Source organism: Callorhinus ursinus, unplaced genomic scaffold (genome assembly GCF_003265705.2).
Source record: "Callorhinus ursinus isolate GAN/ISIS: 27379988/994484 unplaced genomic scaffold, GSC_fseal_2.0 scaffold16, whole genome shotgun sequence".
NCBI classification, from domain to species: domain Eukaryota; kingdom Metazoa; phylum Chordata; class Mammalia; order Carnivora; family Otariidae; genus Callorhinus; species Callorhinus ursinus.
The window spans coordinates 5,589,182-5,614,111 of record NW_027397078.1 but is presented as its reverse complement, the minus strand read 5'-3'; the positions used below and the strand labels follow the sequence as shown (position 1 = coordinate 5,614,111).

The 24,930-nt window shown below is 42.8% G+C and overlaps 1 protein-coding gene and 1 non-coding gene across 2 annotated transcripts in view; one reads left to right on the top strand and one right to left on the bottom strand.

Annotated features, from left to right (window-relative positions):
- The window catches only part of EFHC2 (EF-hand domain containing 2), a 190,849-nt gene that overhangs the window by 79,032 nt on the left and 86,887 nt on the right, over window positions 1–24,930 (bottom strand). Inside the window, exons 5-10 of the mRNA XM_025857715.2 lie at window positions 24,058–24,309; window positions 20,620–20,733; window positions 20,076–20,214; window positions 13,723–13,888; window positions 5,075–5,217; window positions 2,262–2,458 (exon numbers count right to left, since the gene is read on the bottom strand). Of these exons, the coding sequence (XP_025713500.1) occupies window positions 2,262–2,458; window positions 5,075–5,217; window positions 13,723–13,888; window positions 20,076–20,214; window positions 20,620–20,733; window positions 24,058–24,309 (1,011 nt within the window). The remainder of the gene's footprint in view (window positions 1–2,261; window positions 2,459–5,074; window positions 5,218–13,722; window positions 13,889–20,075; window positions 20,215–20,619; window positions 20,734–24,057; window positions 24,310–24,930) is intronic.
- LOC112812996 (U6 spliceosomal RNA) lies at window positions 12,365–12,474 on the top strand. The gene has a single exon (XR_003205404.1). It is a non-coding gene; the product is annotated as a U6 spliceosomal RNA (small nuclear RNA).

Below are 24,930 nucleotides of genomic sequence, written 5' to 3'. Positions count from 1 at the left end.
ATTATATATACATACACACATACACACACTCAAGCTATATGTTAATATGTGTATATGTGTATATAATATACATATAAAATGCATATATAGAATACATATATGTGTGTATAATGCATACATGTAATATGTATATATGTATATATAATACATATGTGCATATACATATATACATATGTATGTTAACATATAGGTTTGCCCTGTGTTTGAAAACTGAATCCAAATTCACAATAGCTATTGTAAATTGTACCCTGACTGAGCTTTCTCTGGGCCACACAGAGCGAAGCACCTCACACGCATGATGACATCTCCTCTGTGTAGGAACTCTCTGGAAGAGTCACTGTGTAAAGATGAGGGAAGTGGAGCTCAGGGAAAATACATGTCGAAGGCCTCTCAGCTAGGAAGTGTGCAGCCATGTCTCCTAACCAAGCCTGCTGGTCTCCAGAAACCTAACCGCCCGATCATTGAGCCTCTCGCCTGAGTTCAGTGCTTTTGAAGGCCTACCAGTTCACAGTTTTATGATAAGCCAAAGCCCTAACCCTGCAAATGGAGAAACAGAGTGGCGACCCTGGAGGGTGACTTGGGGGCCTACCACCCAGAGACACCGCAGAGAGGAGCCGACAGACCCCCACCGGCCGTACCTTCTGGCCGTACTCTGCCCAGGCCGTTTTCCTCAGGGACACCAGAGCTGGGCCACTGTTGCCTGACCTGGCACTTTTATAGGCAGCCTTTGATTTTGGGCTCCCCATCAGCCTGGGCCGACACTTTCTCAGAGCTGCACTGTGTCCGGAGGCCTTTTGTGCCCCATCCTCCTTCCTTCCGTCTCCTTTCTCAGGGGTCAGACCTACAGCTCAGGCTCCCCACCTGCTCTTGCTCCTTCCTCATTTATCCTTCATATGCATTTCCCCTGGTACGTCCCTTGCTTATCTAATTCAGCCTTGGCACCTGCTGCTCACAGGACCCAAACAGAGGATGATGGGATATACACAGAGAGACTGATCTTAGGAACTCACCCCTGAGCATTTTATATACAAATGAAACAGAATTGGTACTGTGTATTGACATACAGAAAAAGATACAGATAGATATAATTGGCACATAAACATTATTACTTACAGGCAGACTTTTTTTTAAAGATTTCTAAAAATTTATTTATTTGAGAGAGAGAGAAAGAGAGAGGGAGAGAGCATGAACAGGGGGAGGGGCAGAGAGAGAGGGAGAAGCAGACTCCTTGCTGAGCAGCAAGCCTGACCCGGGGCTCCATTTCAGGACCCTGGGATCATGACTCTAGCCAAAGGCAGACACCCAACTGACTGAGCCACCCAGGTGCCCCCTTACAGGCAGACTTTTAAAATAAATTATTTCTAGGGACACCTGGGTGGCTCAGTCAGTTAAGCATCTGCCTTCGGCTGGGGTCATGATCCCAGGGTCCTGGGATCGAGCCCCACGTCATGCTCTCTGCTCGCTGGGAAGCCTGCTTCTCCCTCTGCCTCTGTGTTCCCTCTCTGTCTGTGTGCTCCCATGTGCTCACTCACTCTCTCTCTCACTCTCAAGTAAATAAATAAAGTCTTTAAAAAAAAAAGTGTTTCTAAGTAGATTTTTCAATATTAGGCAGTGTCTCTCAAATATACATGTTTGGACAGCAAACCAGTCCACACTTAAAAATCAAGATTTCATCAACGCATTAATTTTTACAGAACAGCACTGCCATACTAGTACTTTTACTAACAGTACCCAGCTGCCATCTTGTTTCCAGCAAAAAAAAACTCCCGGAGCTTGCTGTTGCCAATTTGTCCTTGAATTCTTATGTAGGCCTCAGGTAGCTCCTGTTCTGGAAAGTTGCAACCCCAGCAACTATTGGGTTCCCTTGGGGTTTCTGTTTGTTCAGTTCTTGGCCTTCTGTGCAGGCCTGTGCCAATTAACGGGGACGGCACAGTGTGTGGCACCAGATTTTCTTCCTTTCCTATAGTCACTGAATCTCTTTATGAAAACATTGTCAGCATCAGCAGAAAACCCAGGAAACTTGATTCAACCCTGGGCCTGCCTCCTGCCTGTGCCCGGCATCCATGCCGCTGGGCAGTGGAGGGCCCAGCGTGGAAAGAGAGGAGATGGGGACCTGTGGCCAAGTTGCGCAGATCCATTATTCATGGCCACGTGTGTGAATGCACAATGTAAGACTGGCAGAAAGAAGAAAAGGCCTAGAGAAAGAAAAACACAGACTGCAGAGCGCTGGGGGCTAGCCGAGAGTTCCACAGTCAGCTCACCTTATCTGAATTCGTTTCCATGTAGTTTAAGGTGTACTCGTCAGCATTGAGCAAAAGAAACAGGTAGCCATTCACGTTCACTTTGGCTCCGATATACAGATCCTCGGCCTTGATATATTCTGATAGTTCACTTTTAAAGACCTCTTGTCCAGGCTTCTTAACACGAATTCTTTTCAAGAACTTCCCACCAGTAATCCCTATAGAAAAAGAGAAAAGTTAATGAGTAGCCTTTATTCTTCAAAGAACCATACAACTTGCCTTTAGAGTTCCTTCATGCTCAAACACAGACCATACAGCTTAGCTTGTGAACTCACACTGCCTATTCTTCTCAGACCCAAGGGGAGAATGAAGCAGTGGGTGAACAATAGACTCCCTAGGTGAATGTGTAAAGAAAAAAAAAAGAGGTACGGCATCCCAGCCTTTTCTTTCCCCTCTCTACTCCCTTCCCAGTCCAAACACTTAAATAAACACTTAGTAAGTGCCTGCTATATGCCCAGCAGCATACTGAGAGCCGGGACATTCGGAAGATACCCCACTTCAGCGCACGTTTGAACAGTACCACGTAGAAAATTCCCCACTTGAGCTTATTTCCACCTATCTGTCCCAGATGATGTCTTATATTTATTCTGACATGCGAATTAAGTGTAGGACGCCTAGCTTCTGGAAAGGAGCCTACTTAACTGAAGATAACTCTGGGAGTTCTGTAACTTTTTTTTCCTACAGGCTAAATATCTTTGCTTCTTTTTGCAATGCCACATATTTCTTACTTTTCAGAATTCTGACCATTTCATCTGCTCTCTTCTGGGGATTATTTGGGCTTGTTTTTGTTTTTTTGTGGTTCTTGGAAAGCAGCAAGCAGAAGTGAAGATGAAACTCCAGGATCTTCTCACTGTTATTGAACTGAAACCTTCAGTTATCTGAATACAAGCTGAAGCCAGATGAGCTTTGAGGGTCAGCTTCATTACACTCCTGCCACATTCAAACCCCAGAGGTGGTGGAAAGACACAGGCTTTGTAGCCAAACAGAGCTGGAGTCTGTCCTGGTTCTGTCGCTTGCTGGATGATCTTGAGGAGTTATTTAATCTCCTGGAACCTCTCTGAATTCTCACCAGTAAAACGGGAATAAAATTTGTAGGAAGCCATGAAAATGTGCCTTTCAGATCACCTATTGCGGAGAACGTAGTTGACAAAGGCCCCCGTGGCTATGCTCTGAAACCTATCCCTGGGTTTGGACCGAGGTCATGCTTCCCACAGGCTGCTGCCGACAAACGACAGGATAATGCAGGGACAGGAAGGTAGGCCCATTCCCGCAAGATGGAGGCTCCTCCGATTAGAGACTTTAGCACTCGGGTTCCTGGTCAGCCTTGCTGAAACTTGCTTAGACTCTCCCTGCAATCTAAGACTTTCTTTCCTTTCTTCCTTCCTGCTGTCCTTCATAGGAGTGAGACCTACACTGCAGTCCAATGGCTCTCCTGTCCTCTTCTGGCTGCTTCCACAATCTCCCTTGCTGGCATTTTCCCTAATAAATCTCTTGTATATTCAGTCCCATCTTGGGGTTTGCACAAAACTTAACCTCATGAAGTTTTTCTAGGGATAACAGTAGGTAATCGTGGCTGCTATTATCACTAGTAAGTTCGCAATTGATGTCTATCACCCTGTTTTATGAATGCTGCAGTCTGTTTGGCCATAATCTTCCCCACTTTAGATGTACAGAGTTGATTTTTTTTTTTTTTTGGTAGGCTCCACACCCAACATGGGGCTTGAACTCACAACCCTGAGATCAAGAATCACATGCTCTACCAAGTAGGCACCCCCAGAGTTGATTTTTTGACCTTTAAGACTATGACTTTCTACTTACTCCTATTTGATTTCATATTTCAGGATTTGATCCATCATTCAAATCACTATGCAGCCTGACTTATTCATACAAATTACTCTTTATTCATTGGTGCGCAGAGTGGCTCATAGCAGCTCATAAGGGCTGACTATTAGATTTTTAGGGATTTCTGCAAGCCAGTTGTTAGTGTTGGTTGCTTGAAATTGACTATGGTTGAGGTATCTGCCCCATGATGACTGGCAAGTGTTACAGATCGGGGCTTTTAAATTTTTTTCAGAGAGCCAATCCACCAGCACACCACTGATTCTTCTTCCCAGATGTGTCTTCGGCACAGATAAAAGTTGTAAACGTGTTGCGACAACGAGCAGAGCCCTAGCGTTCCATAATTCGGTAAGTCAAAATCAACGGCTCGCCTCAGCAATGTCCACAGCATCAGCACGCTGCAGAGAGGCATTCCGTGGCCCTGGGTGCTGGAACCTTGGCAAGAGCCTCGACAGACAGAGAAGCCAGAGGCAGACAGACTGTGAAGATTAAATTTGTTAAAATCTGGGATCGTCTTATAGTTAAGCAAATATTTTGTAAGTGGTACTATCAAAAATAGAGATTTCCTCTTGTCTTTGCATGGAACTGGCGGTAGACAGACCGTGATTCCGAAGCCCCTGGATTCCACAGAGGAACCTCAGAGACCACAGCAGAAAGGGGAAGAGTTTCCAAAAGGAGGCATCCAGAGTCCCCCAGCCCTGAGCCAACCAAACTGTTCCTGTTCCTCTTTCATCATTTTATATGTCTGGGTTCCCATTTAAGAGAGCTTTGTAAAATGAACTCTGGTGGTTTAAAAAAAAAAAAAAAAAGGAAAAGAAAAGAAAGCCACTATCTTAGTCATCTAGGCTATAAAATCAGACCACACTCCCTAACTTTCAAAATGAAGAGACGGTTCCTTGGTCTGAGAAAATTGCTGTAAGAGCTATGCCTCTTACCTGAATTCCTCTCTATATGTTCAAACACTGAAATCGTGTCATCACTGAGAAAGTACGAAATAACAAACATCCTGTCCACGTCTGCATATTTGTGTGTGAAGAGTTTTGCAAAAAACCGGAGTGTATTGCTTATGTTGCCATAGCTAAATGGAAGAGAAATGAAGGTTACAGCCTTATTACATATGTTTAAGAAAAAAAACCTGCAAAAGGTGTGCTATTTTTTTTTGAGGTATAATTGACTTACAACATTATATTAGTTTTGGGTATACAACATGATTTGCTACAATCACCGAAATAAGACTACTCAACATCCATCACCCCATATAGTTACACATTTTGTTTCTTGTGATGAGAAATTTTAAGATCTACTCTCTTTGCAACTTTGAAATATGCAATACGGTATTTTTGACTATAAACACCATACTGTATATTACATCCCCAGGACTTATTTATTTTATAACTGCAAGTTTGTACCCTTTGACCCCTTTCACCCATTTCACCCACCTCCCCCATCTGCCAGGTGTGCCATGGTTTTAAGAGAGTAGCATAAACTCTCTGAGGTTGAAAAAGTTCAACCACCTTCTTATTAAGGCTTTAGATCTATATGCAGAGGAATTTTCTCAGTTTATTAAAATCTCTCTTATTCTTTAGATGTCCAGGGTAACCCACTGGGAAAATGTACCCAAAACAAATGTCATAAACACACTCCTCAAACCAGCTGCATTGAACAGCTGTTTCCTACTCACGAGGCTGGTCAGCGACCACAACAATCATGTCAGCAGGAAGGACAGCACCTGGCCTTCACTGGTCAAGCAAGCAAGAGGATGTGTCCTGCCAGTGCCTGGAGCCACGACCCCATGTCCACCTCCCACGTTCTCAGGCCCATTTCCTTGCTTCCTTCCAGCCCCACATCCTCTCCTCCCTGAGCCACTCTCCCAGCTCCCCAGCATCCCTCCAACTCCCTTCAAGAGAATAATTACCTCTTCCCTTTCAAATGCTAGCTTAAATAATGCCAGATTAAATATAGCACTTATCAGCCATACTGTGAGTAGCTATTACAGGCCTGTTTTCCCAGGGTAAGGACTGTGCCTTATTAACCATTGACTAATACAATACTTTTTACATTATAAGTACTCAATAAGTGTTGGTAGAAAGTTGTTAAAAGATCCATATAAATTGAAATTTGCACTCAGACCCTACACATGAATAGAATAGTACAGTAGACTGAAGAAGGGATAGAGTTCTAGAATCAAAAGTTCCCAAAGTTGACTGCCTGGTCATTGAAGAAATTAATTTATGGTCCATCAGCAGAAGCATGTCTGTGGAAATCAGCTAGTGAAAGGTGGCCTTTGTAAAATGTTAAACCCATGGGGAGGTCTTTGGTAACCAAAATCATTACCTCAAGGAGGCACAGAATAAAATAAACCATGAACTTCATCAGTTCCCTGTCACAACTCAAAACAGGGAGGCCCTCGCTTTCAGATTCTCCTATGCCGAGTTCATTCTTTCCCTGTGGTCACAGTGATGAAAACACAACAAAACAACAACAAAACAGAACCCGTATTTCCGATTTGCTTTTCTCTGCCTCTTTCTCAGACTGTCCAAGGTAGAAGGGCTGAAAAAGCATGGCGCCAAAATTCCCAGCTATGCTGGCATAAGGCCTCACATGAGGTGGAAAGTAGCAGTTTGGGAGGCTCGCCTCGGGGAACCCCGGGGCGAAACAGCCTGGGCTCCACAGCTCTGTCTTCTTAGTTCCTAGTTTCCCTGGCTTCAGAGAGACGTCAGATAGCATGGGGGCAGCTATACCTTGTCGGTCATCTTCTCAGGTACATAACTGGATTTATAACCAACAAACAGATTTGGTAACCCCCCATCTCATGAAGGAGCCATTAATTTTCACAGATACCAAAAATATCACTGAAACAACTGAAGGAGGTTTAACATCAGGCCAAATGAACACAACTGTAAATATAGCTTCTTCGAACTTAACATACGTTTAAGAAGTGTGTATGTTAAGTGTGGGTTTTTTCACTTTCAAAATGCCATTTTTTTTTTTTTCACCTAAGTCTTATGTTCTGGAGAGCTCGTCAGTCAGGAATATAATTTACTCAAACAAAATCTTTAGAGCAGCAGTTCACAAAGTTTGTTGTATTTCAAAGTCACCTGGGGAACTTGTTAAATATACAGAATCCAGAGTCCTACCCCCAGAGATATGGATTCAGTAGTTAGCTTGCATCCCCAGAAACCTGCATTTTTAGTAAGCTCCCCAGGAGGTTCTGATGAAGTAGGCCCCAGAGCCCACTTTGGAAAACACTGCAAGTATCTTTAGCTATTTCCTTGACTAATAAGCTAATTATCAAAATTCTCCAAACTCTCTTTTTATCATAATACTCCTCACACTCAAAAAACTAGCATTTTCCCTGCTTCCTATTATACCACCTATATTGCTCTGTCTGGCTTTCTGGGCCATGGATAGGTTCAGACACACCCACCTACAGCGACCTTGTCATAACCACGCATAACATACAGGTGACCCTTGAACAACACAGGTTTGAACTGCACAGGTCTACTTAGACGCAGATTATTGTTGTTGCTGTTTTATAAATACAGTACCCTACGAGGAATCACTTGGTCAACCACTTCTCAGCGTATGTTCACTCCCTTGGTGATCTCTTCTAGTATCAAGCCTTTAAATACCACCTACATGTCGATGACTTCCAAACTTCTATCTTTAACTCAGACCTCTCTCCCGAACCCCAGATAGATATAGATAGATCTCCAAATGCCTACTCAGTATCTCCATCTGATAGCTAAGAGACATCACACACTTCACCTGTGCCCAAACTGAACTTACTCTTCTACCTAGTAGGTCTTTCCCATCTCGGTACATGGCAACTCTATCCTTCCAGTTGCTCAGGCCAAAACCTTGGGGAGTCATCCTTAACGCCTCTCTGCTTTTGGACTTCATGTCCAAATCTGTCAGGGAACCCCATTAGCTTGACCTTCAAAATAGTTCCAGAATCTGCTATGTCTCATCACTTCCACGGCACCCACCCAGATCCGAGCCATCGTAACTTTTCTTTTGGATGACTGTGGTGGGCTCTGAACTAGTCCTTACTCCCACCATTGCCCTTCCACACTCCACTCTCAACACTGCAGCTGGAGTGATTCCTTTAATATGTAAATCAGATCAAGTCCCTCCCCCCCTGCTCTGATTTCCCAACGGCTCCACTTATCACTCAAAGTCAAAAGAATCCTTATAATGGTCTGCAAGGCCCTATGGCGTCCAATCCCCCGGTTCCCTCTTCTAATTTATCTACTCTGCCCTTTACTCACATCTTCTATCCATGTCAGCCTGCTCCTTGCTCAGGGCCCTCACATCAACTGTTTCTTCTGCCCAGAACATATTTCCTCTCCTTAGTAAGGCCCATCCAGACCACACTATTTTTAAAAATGAAACCGGAGGTGCTCCTCAGCACTGCCCTGTTAGTTCCTCTTTATTCTTCTCATAGCAACTTCTTACCTGCTTTACTTTGTCCATGGTACTTAATACATTCTCCATACTTACAGAATGCACTTAGGGGTTTTCTGTGGTGTGCACTGTCTGCCTCCCCCAGCTAGACTAGGTCCTATGAGAGTAGGGCTGCGTGTCTGCTTTGTTCACTGATGGATCCCAAGCTCCTAAATCAGTGCTTGGCACACGGGCAGGTACCCTGTGAATATTTGTTGACCAGGAAAATGAATGGCTTGCTCAGGGCTATGTACCCACCGAAAACTTCAAAAACAGCAAAAGCTATATTCTCTTAGGGTTGGGAGAGACATGAAGGCTTACTTTTATTGATGAAAAAATAACTTTTTAAGAGAAAACAGCATGACTGATGGAGACAGCAGGTGGACAACATCTGAAGCAAGTCAGAGATTAAGATTAAACCGTGAATTTTTGGATGCTCTATGGCTATGAATAGCACAAGTCTGGGATAATAGCCTTCCTGGTGGGAAGTCATCTGTCTCTTCTATCCAGAAGAACTGGAAAGGTGAAGCTTATTCTATTTGCTTACTTATTTATCCATTCCTTCTCTTCTTGGACAAAATATTTAATGAGCCCCAAGCATGTAGCCAGTGCTGTTCTAACTCTGAGGGAAGCAGTAAAGCCTGTCCCTGCCCTCAAGGAGCTCTTGATCTAGGGGGACACCACGATTACATAAACAAGTAATTGCCACACACTGTGAAAAGTACAGGCTCTGGGGCAAGAAAGGTAAACTCCAGGAGTCAGACTTCTCTCGGTTCAAATCCCAGTTCAACTAAAAATTAGCTGGGTGAGCTTGGGCAAATTGCACAACATCTCTGACCCTTAGTTCCCTCATGTGAAGAATGGGTACAATAATATTATTTACTCTATGAGGTGGTTTTGAGGAGTACATGAGATCAAGTATTATAAAGTAGTTAGTACACCATAATCACAAATTGCTTATTATTATTAGTAATATTATTATTATTATTATTATACTACTAGAGGTACGACCTGCAGAGTATTGTGAGCACACAGAGAACAGAATAATTCTACCAGTGCAGCAAGAAGGATATTATTCTGGTTCTCCCAAATCAGACTAGACAATCTGCCCAGCAGGCCACCACAGTGAATTTTTACCCAGAAAATAAAGGCCTTCATTCCATCAAAAACCTCATATGCTCTAATTTGGAACTATTTCCTCCTCCAGCGATTCAAAGTAGATCACCGGTAACCTCATACAACGATTAGCACCCAGGAAATTTCTAACAGCAACATACATATCAACATATGTCACACACAACTGCACATCACAATTCACAGTTTATTTGCATGAAGAAACTGTTTTTTGCATGCTTTGTGGGATCCTCTTCCTTAGGTTCTCACAGTTTTAAAACCTTAAGTTATTCAAACTCATGTGTAAGTCTCCAGCTGAATGTGCCAGTTACTATGGAAACAAGGTCACTGTGTGGGAGGAGCTTGAGGGAAGTGTATTCCTGGCACAGAGCGAGCAGTGGACAGAAAGAAACAAAATTAGACACATTTGTGCCTGTACCACCATCATCCAGCCCCGACAGCAGGACGAGAACGTGGAATGCTGTCTACAGTCCGTGCTCTGTGGGCAAGTTGATGTGGTGTAGACAGAAAGAGAGACTAAGGCAACTACCCACAAGGAGCTGTTTTCCCCCCGGGTTCCAGAAGCAACACCCTAGATCATATTTCATCTTGTTTACTTATAAGAAAAATTTCCTCTCCTTTTACAATAGGGACATTCTTCTTGCCCGCCTCCTTTGGGTGGCTGCCCTAAAAAACAGCAGCTGGTGAAAAGTATCCATCAGAAGTCCTGCCCTGGAACCTCACTATAAACTCTGTTATCCATAAGGAGGATGGAGTATGAGTTGGGGTCCCTCTTATGTGATAGAAAGCAGTGGTTCTCAAATTCTGGTGCACATCAGACCCTGGAAGGCTGGTTAAAACACAGTACCGGGTCCCACCACCTCCACCCCCCTCCCCAGAGTTTCTGCCTTAATAGGTCTAGGATGAGGCACGAGTTAGTGTTTCTACCAGTGTGGGGAGTTGCATCAATCCTAAGACTTATAAAACAGAACCCTAAAGTCCTTCAAAATAAAGGATTAGGTTTTTTTTTTTTTAAAGATTTTATTTTTATGTCATCTCTACACCCAACATGGGACTCAAATCTACAACCCCGAGATCAAGAGTCACATGCTCCACCGACTGAGCCAGCCAGGTACCCCAAGGATTACTTCTTAAAAGTTTGCAAAGGCCATAATGTCAGGGCAAAGACAACCTTTTAGACATGTCTATACAGTTCTTATTATATTTTCACCATCTTTACAAATACAGCAAAATGATTATTCTATGTCAAAATGTTCTGTGATTGTATCCAATCCCATTAAATTTTTTTCCCTTTAAATTTTTTTATTGTTATGTTAATCACCATACATTACATCATTAGTTTTTGATGTAGTGTTCCATGATTCATTGTTTATACACAACACCCAGTGCTCCACGCAGAACGTGCCCTCTTTAATACCCATCACCAGGCTAACCCATCCCCCCACCCCCCTCCCCTCTAGAACCCTCAGTTTGTTTCTCAGAGTCCATCATCTCTCATAGTTTGTCTCCCCCTCCGATTTCCCCCCTTCATTCTTCCCCTCCTGCTATCTTCTTCTTCTTCTTTTTTTTCCTTAACATATATTGCATTATTTGTTTCAGAGGTACAGATCTGTGATTCAACAGTCTTGCACAATTCACAGCGCTCACCATAGCACATACCCTCCCCAGTGTCTATCACCCAGCCACCCCATCCCTCCCACCCCACCCCCACTCCAGCAACCCTCAGTTTGTTTCCTGAGATTAAGAATTCCTCAATCCCATTAAATTTTATATCAAATTCAGGATGCTGTCTTTTTCATCTCCTTCTCCTGGTCTTACTACATGTTCCTTTATCATTTTTCTCCACCGGTTCTCCTGACTCAGGACTCCCCTCACATGGGACTTCAACGGTTAGCCCATATCCTATGCAAACAACTGTAATATTTTCCTACCACTTTTTTCCCCAACTTCCTTCTCCAGGGTCTGCTTTCCCTGCAGAAGTAAAAAAGTAGCCATGGGCAGTGCCCACATTCTATACACACGATGGAGCGGCAGATTTTTCCTTGTATATGTTAGGAATACTTTTGAAAGTCCATCTTTTGAAATTATATTCGGCCATGGGAGCAAGCTACGGTTACTAAACTCAGCCAAACTTCTCAAAGGAAAACAACATTATTTGTCAAATAATGGCCTGAAAAATATTACAGAGTCACTAAAGCCTCTAGACCAAGGGTAGGCAAACTACAGTGTGCGGATCAAATATGGCCAGCCACCTGGTTTTGTGTGGGCTGTGAGCTAAGAATGGTTTTCACGTTTTTAAACGGGTGAAAACATCAAGAGAATATTATCTTGTGATATGTAAAAATTATATGAAATTCAAATGTCAGTATCCATACACAAAGTTTTATTGGAACACAGTCACGCATTTGTTTATATAGCTGCTTTCACACTATGATGACAGAGCTGGGTGGTTGTAACAGAGGCCGTATGGCCTTCAAAGCCAAAAACATCTACTATCTGACTCTTAAAAAGAAATTTTGCTGACCCCTACTCTATACCACTTCCTAGGGACCATCTTGAGGAGATATATGTATGGAAAGGCAACATGATTGGGGATAATATAGGTTTAAGGGCTCCTAGATGACACATTAAAAATAATCACTCAAGTGATCAGTTCGGCAGCACTTATACTAAAGTCGGAACAATACAGAAAAGATTAACATAGCTCCTGTGTCATTAGGATGACAAGTAAATTTGTGGAGTGTTCCAATATTTTTAAAAACTAAAAATAATAAATAATAAAAGAAATAACCATTTGGTAGTAAGGAAGTGGAGAAAAGGGAACCTTTACACACTGTTGGTGGGAACGCGAACTGGGGCAGCCACTCTGGGAAACGGTATGGAGGTTCCTCAAAAAAATTAAAACCACCATATGATCTAGCCATTCCACTTCTGGGTATATATCCAGAGGAAATGAAATCACTGTCTCAAAGAGATACCCACACCTCTGTGTTTACTGCAGCATTATGCACAATAACCGAGACACAGAAGCAACCTAAGTGTCCAGCGACAGATGAATGGATACAGAAGATGTGGTGTATACATACACAATGGAATATTATCCAACCACGAAAAAGGAGGAAATCCTGCCATTTGCGAAAACATGGATGGACCTCGAGGGCATTATGCTAAGTAAAATAAGTCAGACAGAGAAAGACAAATACTGTATGCTCTCACTTACATGTGGAATCTCAAAAAACCAAACTCGCAGAAACTGATCAGATTGGTGGTTGCCAGAAATGGGGGATTGGGGGTGGGCAAAATGGGTAGAGGGAATCAAAAGGTACAAACTTCCAGTTATAAGATCAGTAAGTCCTAGGGATGTAAAGCACAACGTGGTGACTGTATCTAACAATACCCTATTGTATATTGAATAGTTGCTGAGAGACTAGATCTTAAAAGTTCTCATCACAAAAGAAAGAAAATTGTTAACTGTGGGAGGTGACTTATGTGAACTAATCTTCTGATGGTGATCATTTTTTCAAAATATATACATATCCAATCATTGTGTTGTACCTTAAAATTATATGATATTGGGGTGCCTGGGTGACTCAGTTGGTTAAGCATCTGCCTTCGGCTCAGGTCATGATCCCAGGGTCCTGGGATCAAGTCTGGCATTGGACTCCTTGCTCAGCGGGGAGCCTGCTTCTCCCTCTGCCTGCCTCTCCCCCTGCTTGTGTGTGTGTGTCTCTCTCTCTAATAAATAAATAAATTCTTTTAAAAATATATATAATGTTATATGTCAATTATACCTCAATAGAACTGAGACAAAAATAAAATAACCACTCAACGAAGAACCTCTTAATACTTGCATGTTAATCAGTTTCATTAAAAAGCTATAAAGGCATGTTCCTGAACTCTTAACCACATGAGCTGAGTGCCATGAGTTCCGCCATGAGGACTACAGTATAAACCCCAAACAAATTGGGGAAGATCAGACTGAAATCATGGTTCCCTCAAGCACCTGTCTTTTTCCATGAACTTCTTGAAGTTCCTCTGAAGACGTGTGGGCATGAGGCCTATGCAGGAGCGGAGAGAATCCTCTTCAGAACCAAAGCCGGTATAAGGTGGAAATTTCCTTTCTATTTTTGGAGGAGGTGGAGCCTTGCATGGAATCGAGGTGAAGTTCTCTACAACAAAACAAAGGCCAATGAAACATCAATATTTTTTTTTTTTTGCCCTGATTGTGGCTGTTTTGAAAGATTTGTTATGTTTTCAAGATGGACATGGAGATCTTTGTGGACTATTTTAAACTCTTTCAAACAAAACACAGCAAAATCCTGTGAGGGTAGGTTTCAGTCATGTTTACAAAAACCACAGAACTCACTCAATAATCGTCATTGGTTCAGAAGAAAGAAAGAAAAAAAGAAACTGCCTATGTTGAATAAGTAAACATTTATCTTTTGTCATCACACCCCCACGTCTGACTAGTTTTGGTTCTTCCCTGATTTTTCCAATGATACAAAAATTCAAACTTGGAACTTTTTGCCATCCATCCCCTGTTTTAACCTGCAGCTTAGCCCCCTCCTCTCTTCAGTCAATACTCACTCTTCAAATTCCTTTCCAAACAGGACTGACTCCTGTTTTGCCTTTACCTTCCCCATCCGCTGTCCCCTCCTCCTGCGTCCAACTTTTTCAGGCCTCTCTCTTTCCTCCAACTCAACCCCAGGCCATGGCACTTCCCCATCTAGTGACAAAACAAAACCAAAACTTCTCACCAGCCACCGCTCCGGATTGCTCTTATGACTGCCCAAGAAAAAGACTGCAATTGTACTAAAATGTGACGAAGCAAAAAAACAAAAACAAAAAACAAAAAAACACACAAAAATAAAACCGAAAACAAATACACAAAACTTTAAAAATAACCCCTGCTTACTTGCTCAAAGGGGGTGTTATGTGGAAATACCATTGATTTTCTTTCCGTCCTTATCATCTGTGAGGAAGGAGAGATGGACAGAGAGCTGGGGACATATCTGTAACCACCTGGCAGCTTTCGGGCCCTCATTTGTGAGGTTGTATAATGTCCAAGAAGCAAATGTTCTCTCCAGAGCGAAGAGCCCATTCAACTGATAGCTCCAAGTCACTTAACTTGTGTTTGTCCCACCACAAAGGGCAAAGAAAATGCCAGGATCTTTCCAAAAGCAAAACACAACAACAAAACAACTCATGGAATCTAATTTCCACTTCTCGCCCAAGCTCGAGTATCCCATAGGTGGTGCCATTCGGGACTCAGAGTAGTTCCATATAAGCAAAGATTTCCTTTTCCACTGTCAAAGTCCTAACAGAAACACGAGTGTAGATTTAGAGCATACCTCTATAATTGAAAGTGTGCATCAATTTGTCATCCAAGGCAACCTAACTCTTAAAATTGAGGGATTTTTTTTTTTTTTAACTGATGGATCAAAAGGCTAAGGGTCTGAGGCTATTTCTAACTCTGATTTGAAGACATTTTCAGCGTTCACATTTCCTTAGACTTCCTTATTCCTTAGCCTTTGTGCGAAATCCCCTCAAGCATAATCCCCAAAAGAGTATTGTTCTACCCTAACAGAAACCGTTCACAGAAGACATATTGGCAAAGAAAATGCCAGCAAAGATTTCTCACTGGCTCAGTGAAAGGAAGCAGCCAGGCAGCCGGTACAGAAGTGACTGACGAGCCTCTCCTATTGCTATTTTTGTGGCAATTAAAATCTGGGTAATAAAGAGGAAAGTTCAAATCTTGGAATTCGGCAGAACTGCAGTAGACCCTATCGTCGCTAACTGTGAAATCAAACGCGCCACTGACTGGTACCATCATTTGAGGGAAAGGACGGGCTGGTAGAGAAAGCTCTATGTGATTATTAGAAAATTGGGGCATGATCCGTTTCTCCTAACAGGGTACATATCCATAGTGACAACTCTCCATACTAATCTGAACAGTGTAACCAAAAGAGGACGCGTACTGAATCCCAAAGTAATTAAGAATGCATTCTATACCTCCCCCCCCACAAATTACAGGTTTTATAACAGCCTTGTTTTCTCAACTACATAATTTTTGCAACAGATTTAAGTAACAAAAGAACCAATTTAGAGCTTTCCTCTGCACCCACAGTGCCATCTAGTGTATAAAAGCCGAGAATGGTTCCACTCCATCTTGCCTGACTTTTTGTCCTGCGTACATCTTTCTGGATACTCTGACCCAAGAGCTCATTTCTCTGGGTAATTGTGTACATTCACAAGGCTTGGGACTTGCCCCTGAATATGTTTCCTGTCTGGTGTTCCAACATCCCAGCATCCTGCCTGTTTCAGGTATTAAAAACTATTCGTTGAATACATGAAAAATGATACGTTTTTGTACACAGCACCTTCCCAAATATCTTCTTCAACGGCACTCTGCTGAACTCTGGGACACATCTGTCTTTCCAATGGTCTGATTCCTCTAATTCCAGGCGACTTGTAAAAACATATATACTGAATGTCTAGCCACGATTAACTAGATTCTAACAAATTTACAGAAAGGTGGTATGTTTTTCAAAGGAATCATAATGACCCTTCACAGGGATCTACTATTTGCCATCTCAGTTGGAAACCGTACCAGAAAAAAGCCTTCGATCACCTCAAAGTTCATCTTGTATGTTCTAGAAACCCAGATACAGACTCAGATTTGGGGAGGCCTGGAGCTTACATAATTTGGGAGAAGCTCTTCAATACAAAGAATGCCAAATTATTAAGACAAAATCAGGTCCAGGGCCTTGGACTGGGGCTCCTGCAAAGGAAGAACCGTAAAGCTCAAGCTTCATGAACGTCAAAGCAAATTCCCCCCCCCCCCCCCCCCCCCGCTTGTACCTAATACCCAGGTCAAATGGTTTGGGTGGGATGTTCATTTCTGGGTCAAATCATTAGTGAATCACATACATTTTGAGCTCTAGCTAGAAAATCCTTAGGGATCATCCATTCCTCAATCCTCTGTACTTCATAGGGGAAGACAAAGGGGCAAAATTGTTCCATCCATTAAGGCCACGACGTGGTGCAACCAGAAGCAAATTCTACTCTGTTGTCGTTGCCTGGGATGGCTCGTTTGCTCAAATGATCATTAAACTCCTATCTTGGATGTCTCACTGCTTCCAGCACCGAGTTCAGAATTGATCGAGAGGCCAGCAATAACACCACCAAATTAAAGATGCTTTAAAAACTGTGCTCATCCTTCATGTCAGTACAGCCTAGAAAGTGTTCAAGAGCAATGGGAATGGCTGGTCTTTTACTTGTTTGGATGTCCCAGCCACTAAGAATGAATGATCACCAAGTCCTCCTGTAGCAAAGAAATAATAACCCAAGGCAGGAATTCTAGGTAAGAGCAGTTTACATTCAAGTCCCCCTGTTCCTTCAGTGAAGGAAACACATGCTGGAGCCCCTGGAGCCTTTTCTAACCTTTATGCTACAGGAAAGTCCAACAGGCCTCCATCTGCCAGTCCGTGTTCATCCACACGAAATAATGAGGGAGCGACATGCTCCTGCCCAGCAGGTGAGCCAGGGTCAGCGGGATGGCCAAGCTGCCTAGTGGGGGAGTCACATTGGAATGTTTTGTGCAAGAAGTTGATGGAATTGCTTTTTCCTTGGAATCCTTAAATGCACAAAAGAATCTTCTCGTTTTAAGAGGCAAACTGGGCTTTACACCGGGGTACAGAGAGCTCTTGGAAAAAAGTACGAAGGCTGCATTTACGAATCTCCCCCCTGGCTTCCTCTTAGGAGGTCCCTCATTGTGTGGTTAGGACTTGTCAGCTCCTTCCTGTGGGGCTGCTGAGTGGAGACACGGGGCATTCTACTGACCACAATTACTGACCTTGGTTATAGACAGGACTTTGTTCAGGTCTGAGCTTCTAGGATACCAAAGTATAATGTATAGAATTTGGTCTTATGAATTTGGAGAAGCAGAATGAATTATATACAAAATGAATATGTCAGAAATAACTGTATCTAAGTAACATTAAGCATCTTAATTTAACCTTACCAAAAAGTCAGAAAAGGCAATGGAAAGAGTATCAGAGAACACGGATTCACAACCCACCCACCCCCCACCCCCCACCCCCGTTGCATCATGGATATAATTTCTAGTCATTACTTACATTAATACACTGTTGTTACTCAAGAAATGTTGTGTAATAATAGTGTCTGTTAAATGGGATATTTTAACATATGTTATGAGAAATATAAAAAGTCAGCGTGACTACAAAATGCATCATAATTTTGCATTTGCATAATTTTCTGTTTAAATGCATAATGCTCATGTTATATTAGCTTTAAAGGCACAAACTGTTTTTTTTCACATAATACATAATCCTATAGAGTAAACAAAAGAAGTGAGCAGAAAGCAATTAAGCACTAGGGCTCAACAGAAATGGACCATCAGGCATCTGAAGCAGATCCATTTGCCGAGGACAGCTAGATTTAGAGTATACCAGTGAATTCACTCTGCCTCTGCAAGTTCCCTGCCAACATGTTAAGAAACTAACAATGTACCATGTCTCACCAGCACCATGTTCATTTTCCCAATGCCACCTTTATAGTCTCAAAATCAAACTGATGGACAAACATCAACCAAATGTTGGCCTCTAGGATGAAGGGATCACATGATGTTTTGGAAAATTTGCCTCCTCCTTTATGTTAAGATCTTTCAGTAGGACACGAGTCCATGTTTTTGGTTAACTCATCATTTAGATATATTTTTTTCCAATCTTAAGTTGACACTGAAGACATTGATTCTAAACAGACACTGACATTTATTGAAAACCAAATTCTCCTTCCCAAGGACCTATGGGCCACCAGCAACTTCTCTACAATAGCCACCACACTCACATTCCTGGCTGCCTCTTATTCACAGTCCCCAAAACCAATATGCCTAATGGTGTCTACAAAAGAGGACGAATGTTAGGAGAGACCACCAATTTGGCCCCATACATTTTGACTAATCTGACATGCAGATGCGGTGGAACAAATTCCCTTAATGAACTGAAGAGTGAAATTCAAAGTGTTAATTCCAACCCTTTGTGTGTGCTATGTGCCTTCTCCCATGATATAAAGATTCCCAGGAGGGAGGACGCCTGGGTGGCTCAGTTGCTTAAGGATCCAACTCTTGGTTTTGGCTCCGGTCGTAATCTCAGGGTCTTGGGATTGTGCCCCGTGTCGGGCTCCACACTGAGTGTGAAGCCTGCTTGAGATTCTCTTTCCCTCTCTCTCTGCGCCTCCTTCAGCTCTCTCTAAATAAATAAATAAAATCCTTTAAAAAAAGAGAGAGAGAGAGAGAGAGATTCCCAGGAGGCCAGGAACTCTACACAATGGGACACCAAGACGCATGAGGTGCTCGTCTCATTCTAGAGAAAAAGCACCTTGTCTTTTAGAAAGTTGTGTTCTGGCTTCTATCTCCTCCCTCAGGAAAGTGTGCTCACATGAACACTCCAAGGTTCGGAGAGGAGTGCAGGAGTAAGCACTCCCACCCCAGCCAAACCCCAACCTGGGAGGTCGGCAACTCCCGCCACCCCCACTTAGCCTCGCGCCAGCAGGTACCTGGAACAGGGCCCAGGAAAGGGGCAGAGCTGGCCCCAAATGAGGGGTTTGTTTTTCAGGTTTCATATCAGATCCTCCGCCTGCTTCTGTGATCCTCATAACACCATCCGATGTGCTGTAGGTTTCTGCTCTCCTTCCAGCCCAAGAAACTCTTTAACTCCGTAGCTCCTAAGTCCTACTACAATAACCTGTGCCTAGTAAGTTCTTAATAAATCACCTGTTTTCATTCTGAACTGAACTCATCTGAACAGAACTGAGACCCAAGAAGAGAGAAAAGCTGGAAATGTAGCCAGGCTTCACCAGAAAAGGTAGAGCAAATTGGCACAAGAGAATTCCCCAGAGAACTTAAATAAGCAGTATAACCATTGTAGTAAGCAAGAATTCAGTGAAAAGAAAAGCATTCAGATTCCCACTTCAGTTGCTTGACCAGAAAACACACCCCATATTGCAAAAAGGCAGGTGACTGGCTATAAAGGAAAACCGAAGCCTCTGGCATCAGGCAGGCAAATTCAAATCTCAGCTCACCCTTTACTCACTGTATAACCTTCGACAAGTTAGCCCCTTTTAAGCCTCAGTTTCCTCACATCTAAAATGGAGATAATGAGCCTAGAATCGTTGTTAGGAAAAAGGAAGCCAACAAATGCCCGACAGAGAGCAAATGTTCGATAAATGGTAGCTACTATGAGCTTAGCCTTTCAAACTCAAAAGTAAAATCTTACGTAGGGAACTAAGATTCTGAAGTTTAAATTTTATTTTCTAATGGACATACGTATCACTTACCAATTCCATATTTCGTCTTATAATAAGTCTTTGTAAATTCATCACAGTCACAAAGAAGCACTTTCCTTCCCCACACGTTGATGGTGGCTCCTATGAACAGGTCACAATCTTTGTAAAACTCTTGATCTACTTTTCCTAGCTAATAAAAACAAAGGAACAAAGTGTTGGCACCACAGACCCTCCAAAGACCTAGGCATCCCTTCCCAAAAGAAAAAAAATTGCAAAAAAAACCAAAAAACAAAAAACAAACCCACTCCTCAATTATATCATTTATAACAGAATTTTTAAAGCCAAACCAAGACAAGCAGTCGATGTTAACATTTGGAAAGTCTTTTAGTAATGCAGTTGCTTGCAAATGGCAATGCAAGGCATATGTTTATATATGCGCTTAAGCTTATTTAGTGTTGACAGACAGCAGTGCAATGCATGCATTTATATATTCGTTAACTTCATTCAATCTCACAAGAGAATCTGTGACTCACTGCACATTAAAGGTTCCAGGAAAGTTACACTGGAAATAGCAACAAAACGTGAGGTTCCTCACCTTGTATTTATCCAACAGGTAGCTGCCCACTCGGTTCTCTGTCAAGCCACCGTACACATTAAGAACTGTTCGATCTGTTATCTGGCCTGGCTGATAGACTCCAGGTGGGCCATACTGGAAGACAAAATCCAAACAAGGTGTGGTAAATGGCCTACTAAACACAAAGCTGGTCATGGTGAGGGGTCAAGTGGGAAATATGCATTGTATGTGAAGGCGAGGGAACACACCACCCCAAAATATGCCTCTTGGGTATATTGATTATTTTGAGCTGGTTATTTTTTTTTAAGATTTTATTTATTTATTTGTCAGAGAGAGAGAGAGACAGAGAGAGAACAAGCACAAGCAGGGGGAGTGGCAGGCAGAGGGAGAAGCAGGCTCCCCACTGAGCAAGGAGCCTGATGTGGGACTTGATCCCAGGACCCCATAATCATGACCTGAGCCAAAGGCAGACATTTAACTGACTGAGCCACCCAGGCGCCCCTTGAGCTGGTTATTTTTAAGAAACAGCAGACACAGGAAAAGCTGAGTACAATTACCCTTCTGTAAAAAAAAAAAAAAAAAAATTACATCCATAAAGAAATCTCCATTTGTAAGAGTATCTCCCTCTGTGTACCAGGATAAGAAAGAAGACTCGAAATCTCTAAAACCTCTGACTAATAGAAAAGATGACACATAAATCTGCATTACAACCTTCCTCTTATTTACTGTGCTTTTCTTGCTGACCCCTTATAACTGGCCTCCTTCCCACCTCCCCTGGCAATTTGTTCCATCTTTAGGTGGGGATGATATTTAAGGTGGTGGCCTGGGCCATTTCAGGGAGTTACTCCGTTTTCCTTTCCATACAGGAAGTATGCAGGTAATTAGACGTTTGTTGGTTTTTCTCCTGTTAATCTGTCTGTTATTACAGGTGTGTGTGTGTGGGGGGGTGGGACATGGTCTCAGGCAAGAACCTTGAAGGGTAGAGGGAAATTTAGTTATCCTCTCCCTAATACAGTTCTTCTCTGCCATCATCCTCCATCTACCTCTCCCTATACTTCCACACCCATCCTTCAAGGCCCTAATAAAGGCCCATCTTTCCCCTCACCCTTCCCATCCTCCTGGCCTGTCCCCAGTCCACACCTTCATAGCACCTCCCACATGGTTAAAGCACCCCTTGTGATTCTCTTAATGCCTCATCAGCAGACATCTCCTTTTCTCTGCACTGAACTACAAAATGCCCTGAGGAAGAAACCATGCCTTGCCTTCTTTACTCAGCTTAGCATCTTGCCCAATCTTGAGTTCAGGAAACACTAGCTGGCCGAGAGAGAGGCGGCGTGCCGAGGCAGCAAGAACAAGAGAGTGCAGTCAGCCTCTACCAGAAACTGTGGCCTGGAGCAACCCAGGATACTCCTCAGTTCCGTGCACTGGAGGTGGTCCCAACAGTTGCGTGAGCTGCGGGTAATCTCTTAACTTATGTAAATTGGTAGTGATCAGTTTATCACATGCCGATGAGAAACCTGAATCATCCCTGATAACGTGTGACATAAAACGCAAGTTCAAATGTGTGAATTTATGAGGTGTGGGGTGTAAGGAAGCCACGTAACAGAGAAAAACAGTACACTTGGAGCACATTCTCTCTTCACGGTTTACTAGCTACAGGACTTGGAGCCAGGTATTTACCTTCTGAGAACTTCAGTTTTGTCATCTAACTGCAATAATAGTACTGATTCCTCGCTTTCTCAAAGGATGTTTGAGTGTCAAGAGAATACCTACTGCTATTTTCTCTCTTCCCCATGAGAATTTAAGTTCCAGGAAGCGGGACTTAATCCATTTTCTTTCTCACTGTAACCCCAGAGCAGGCACAAAGCTGACACTTGACAAATATTTGCTGAATGAATGAATAAATGAAGCAAGTGATGTCAAGACACACTGCAAATGTCAGGTGCATCATTATTATTTTATAACTCGCGTATCGGTCAGAGCCATTCTAAAAACAGACTTCCCAGGTACATCCTGGCCACCTGCTGTGCATAGCCCAGAGCCCCCTCCGGGACAGATCCTGCCTCCTCCCCCCAGCCCAAGCAACAAAGTAGGGTTTCTGGTGGTGGGCTCAGAGAATCTGGGAGAGCCTCCCGTGAGGACCAAATAACTATCAGTTGTTTGTATCAGAAATGAGTGTCATGGTAACCTCCTCAGTCACAGTAAGAAGAAAGTTAAGAAATATTTGATCCAGGGACGCCTGGGTGGTTCAGTTGGTTAAGCATCTGCCTTCAGCTCAGGTCAGGATCTGCTTCTCTCTCTCCCTCTGCCTTCCCCCCTCCCCCCCGCCACATGTGCACGTGCGCTCTCTCTCTCTAATAAATAAATTTTAAACATATTTTAAAAATATATTTTATCCAAATAACAAATGAAACATGACACAGAGCTGTTGGAAAGGCTTTTATGTATCCTTCTAGTGTTTATAGGTTCTTAGTGGGTTTGTTTACTATATTATCCCATTTAGCTTTTATAGTTACTTCCAGAGGGAGGCCTTGTTAATAGCATTTTAGAGATAGGGAGATACACTCAGAGAAGTTAAGTGATTTGCTGAAGGTCACACAGCTTTTAAGTGGCAGACCCATAATTATCACCCAGGTCTTCTGTCTCTGTGCTGTTTCTGCTGCACCCAAGTTACATTAGCTCTCAAATGGCCATAAACGTGTAGAAATCAGTTTCACAACTCTCTTTCAATAGTAAATAAAATGTAAAAGCTGTCACTGACACTAGCCAGTAGCTAGCTGGTAACTGGTGGCTACTCTTCTTAGAGTCACTCCTGTGCACATGCTTATAGGTGTGTGTGTGTGTGTGTGTGTGTGTGTGTGTGTGCATGTGTGCCTGTGTGTGTTTGTTTATTCACAACACAGACCAAAACCATGCAATCTGCTCAGTAGGCTACAGAGGCTAGAGGCCAGTGCCCTACCCAAGGGCACGAACAATTTTTTTTTCGATTTTTCAGATGTATTTATTTATTTATTGGTAGGGGGGTAGAGGGAGAGAGAATCTTAAGCAGACTCCGCACTGAGCAGAAGACCTCGAGATCACAACCTGCGCCAAAACCAAGAGTTGGATGCTCAACCGACTGGGCCACCTAGGCGCCCCATGAGCAGTTCTAACTAGAGAGTCTTCTACGTTCAGAAGACTGATTATGAACTCCATGATGAATATGCACTTTCTCTTGCATTTTACTTTCTTCCTTTACTTGCCTTAATGAAACCCAGAATAGTCCTACCTCCATTTGTCATATCCTCTATGGTACTTAAACAGAGGTATCTTACTAGTGAGCACAAAACGAAGCTGTTCTAAACACCTGTACTAATCCATGGTAACTGATACATGGTCCCGACATGCCAGACAGTTGAGTGATGAGAGTTTCTGAGCCCACAGGCAAACGTGGAAAGGGGATCTGTGTCCGCTGCTCACCTTGGGGAGCTTTCTCCTCTGGAGGAACAATGACATAGCATCCCGGCCTGAGTTGTGTGGCATCACTTCTTTGACTTCAATGGTATCATCAGACAGAAAGTAATGCAGAATGAGTTCCCTACGGTCCCCAAACACCGAGGCTGAGTCGTCCCACAGGCAGAAAAAACGTAACACCTTCCTATCGTACTCAAGGAACTGTTTCAGGGTGTCAAAGGACTCATAGGGACGTAAGGGCTCCATGCAGTCTAGTGTCTGAAAACAGAAAAAGAAGTCAAGATCAGCAGTTGTGCACCGTCACTTCTGGGATGCAAGCAATCAGAGAACATAAAGAGATCTTGCCCCTTGACTATGCTGTGATATTTTTTTAAATGTCAATGCGTTAATGACATACATGTATATACACCTGCAGCCACAGACAATCTACTAGTAGGAAGCATTTGAGATTAAACAGTATTTTGATACCCTAAAATACACTTCGATGATGTCTTTGAAAACTGGCTTTGCTCCAAGACTTAAAATGCATAAGAACGCACAAAACTAATGTGTGGTGACAGAAATTGGAATGGTAGTTGCCCCTCTGGGTAGGGGACTGACCGGAAGGGGGGAGAAGGGAACTTTCTTGGGTGACGGAAATATTCCACATCTTGATTTTTGCATCACTTATTAAACCGCATACATTTTCCAAAACTTTTTGATCTGTATGCTTAAAATTTGTATGTCTGAGCCTACGTTAATTATATCTCAACCCTCCAAAAAATCTGTTTGTCTCTTCATTGAGAATTCATATCTGTATATCCTTCTTATTCATCCAAAGATTTTTGTAAAAGTAAAAGGGAAGAAACATAGTCACAGTTTTATTTTGCTCCAAAGCTT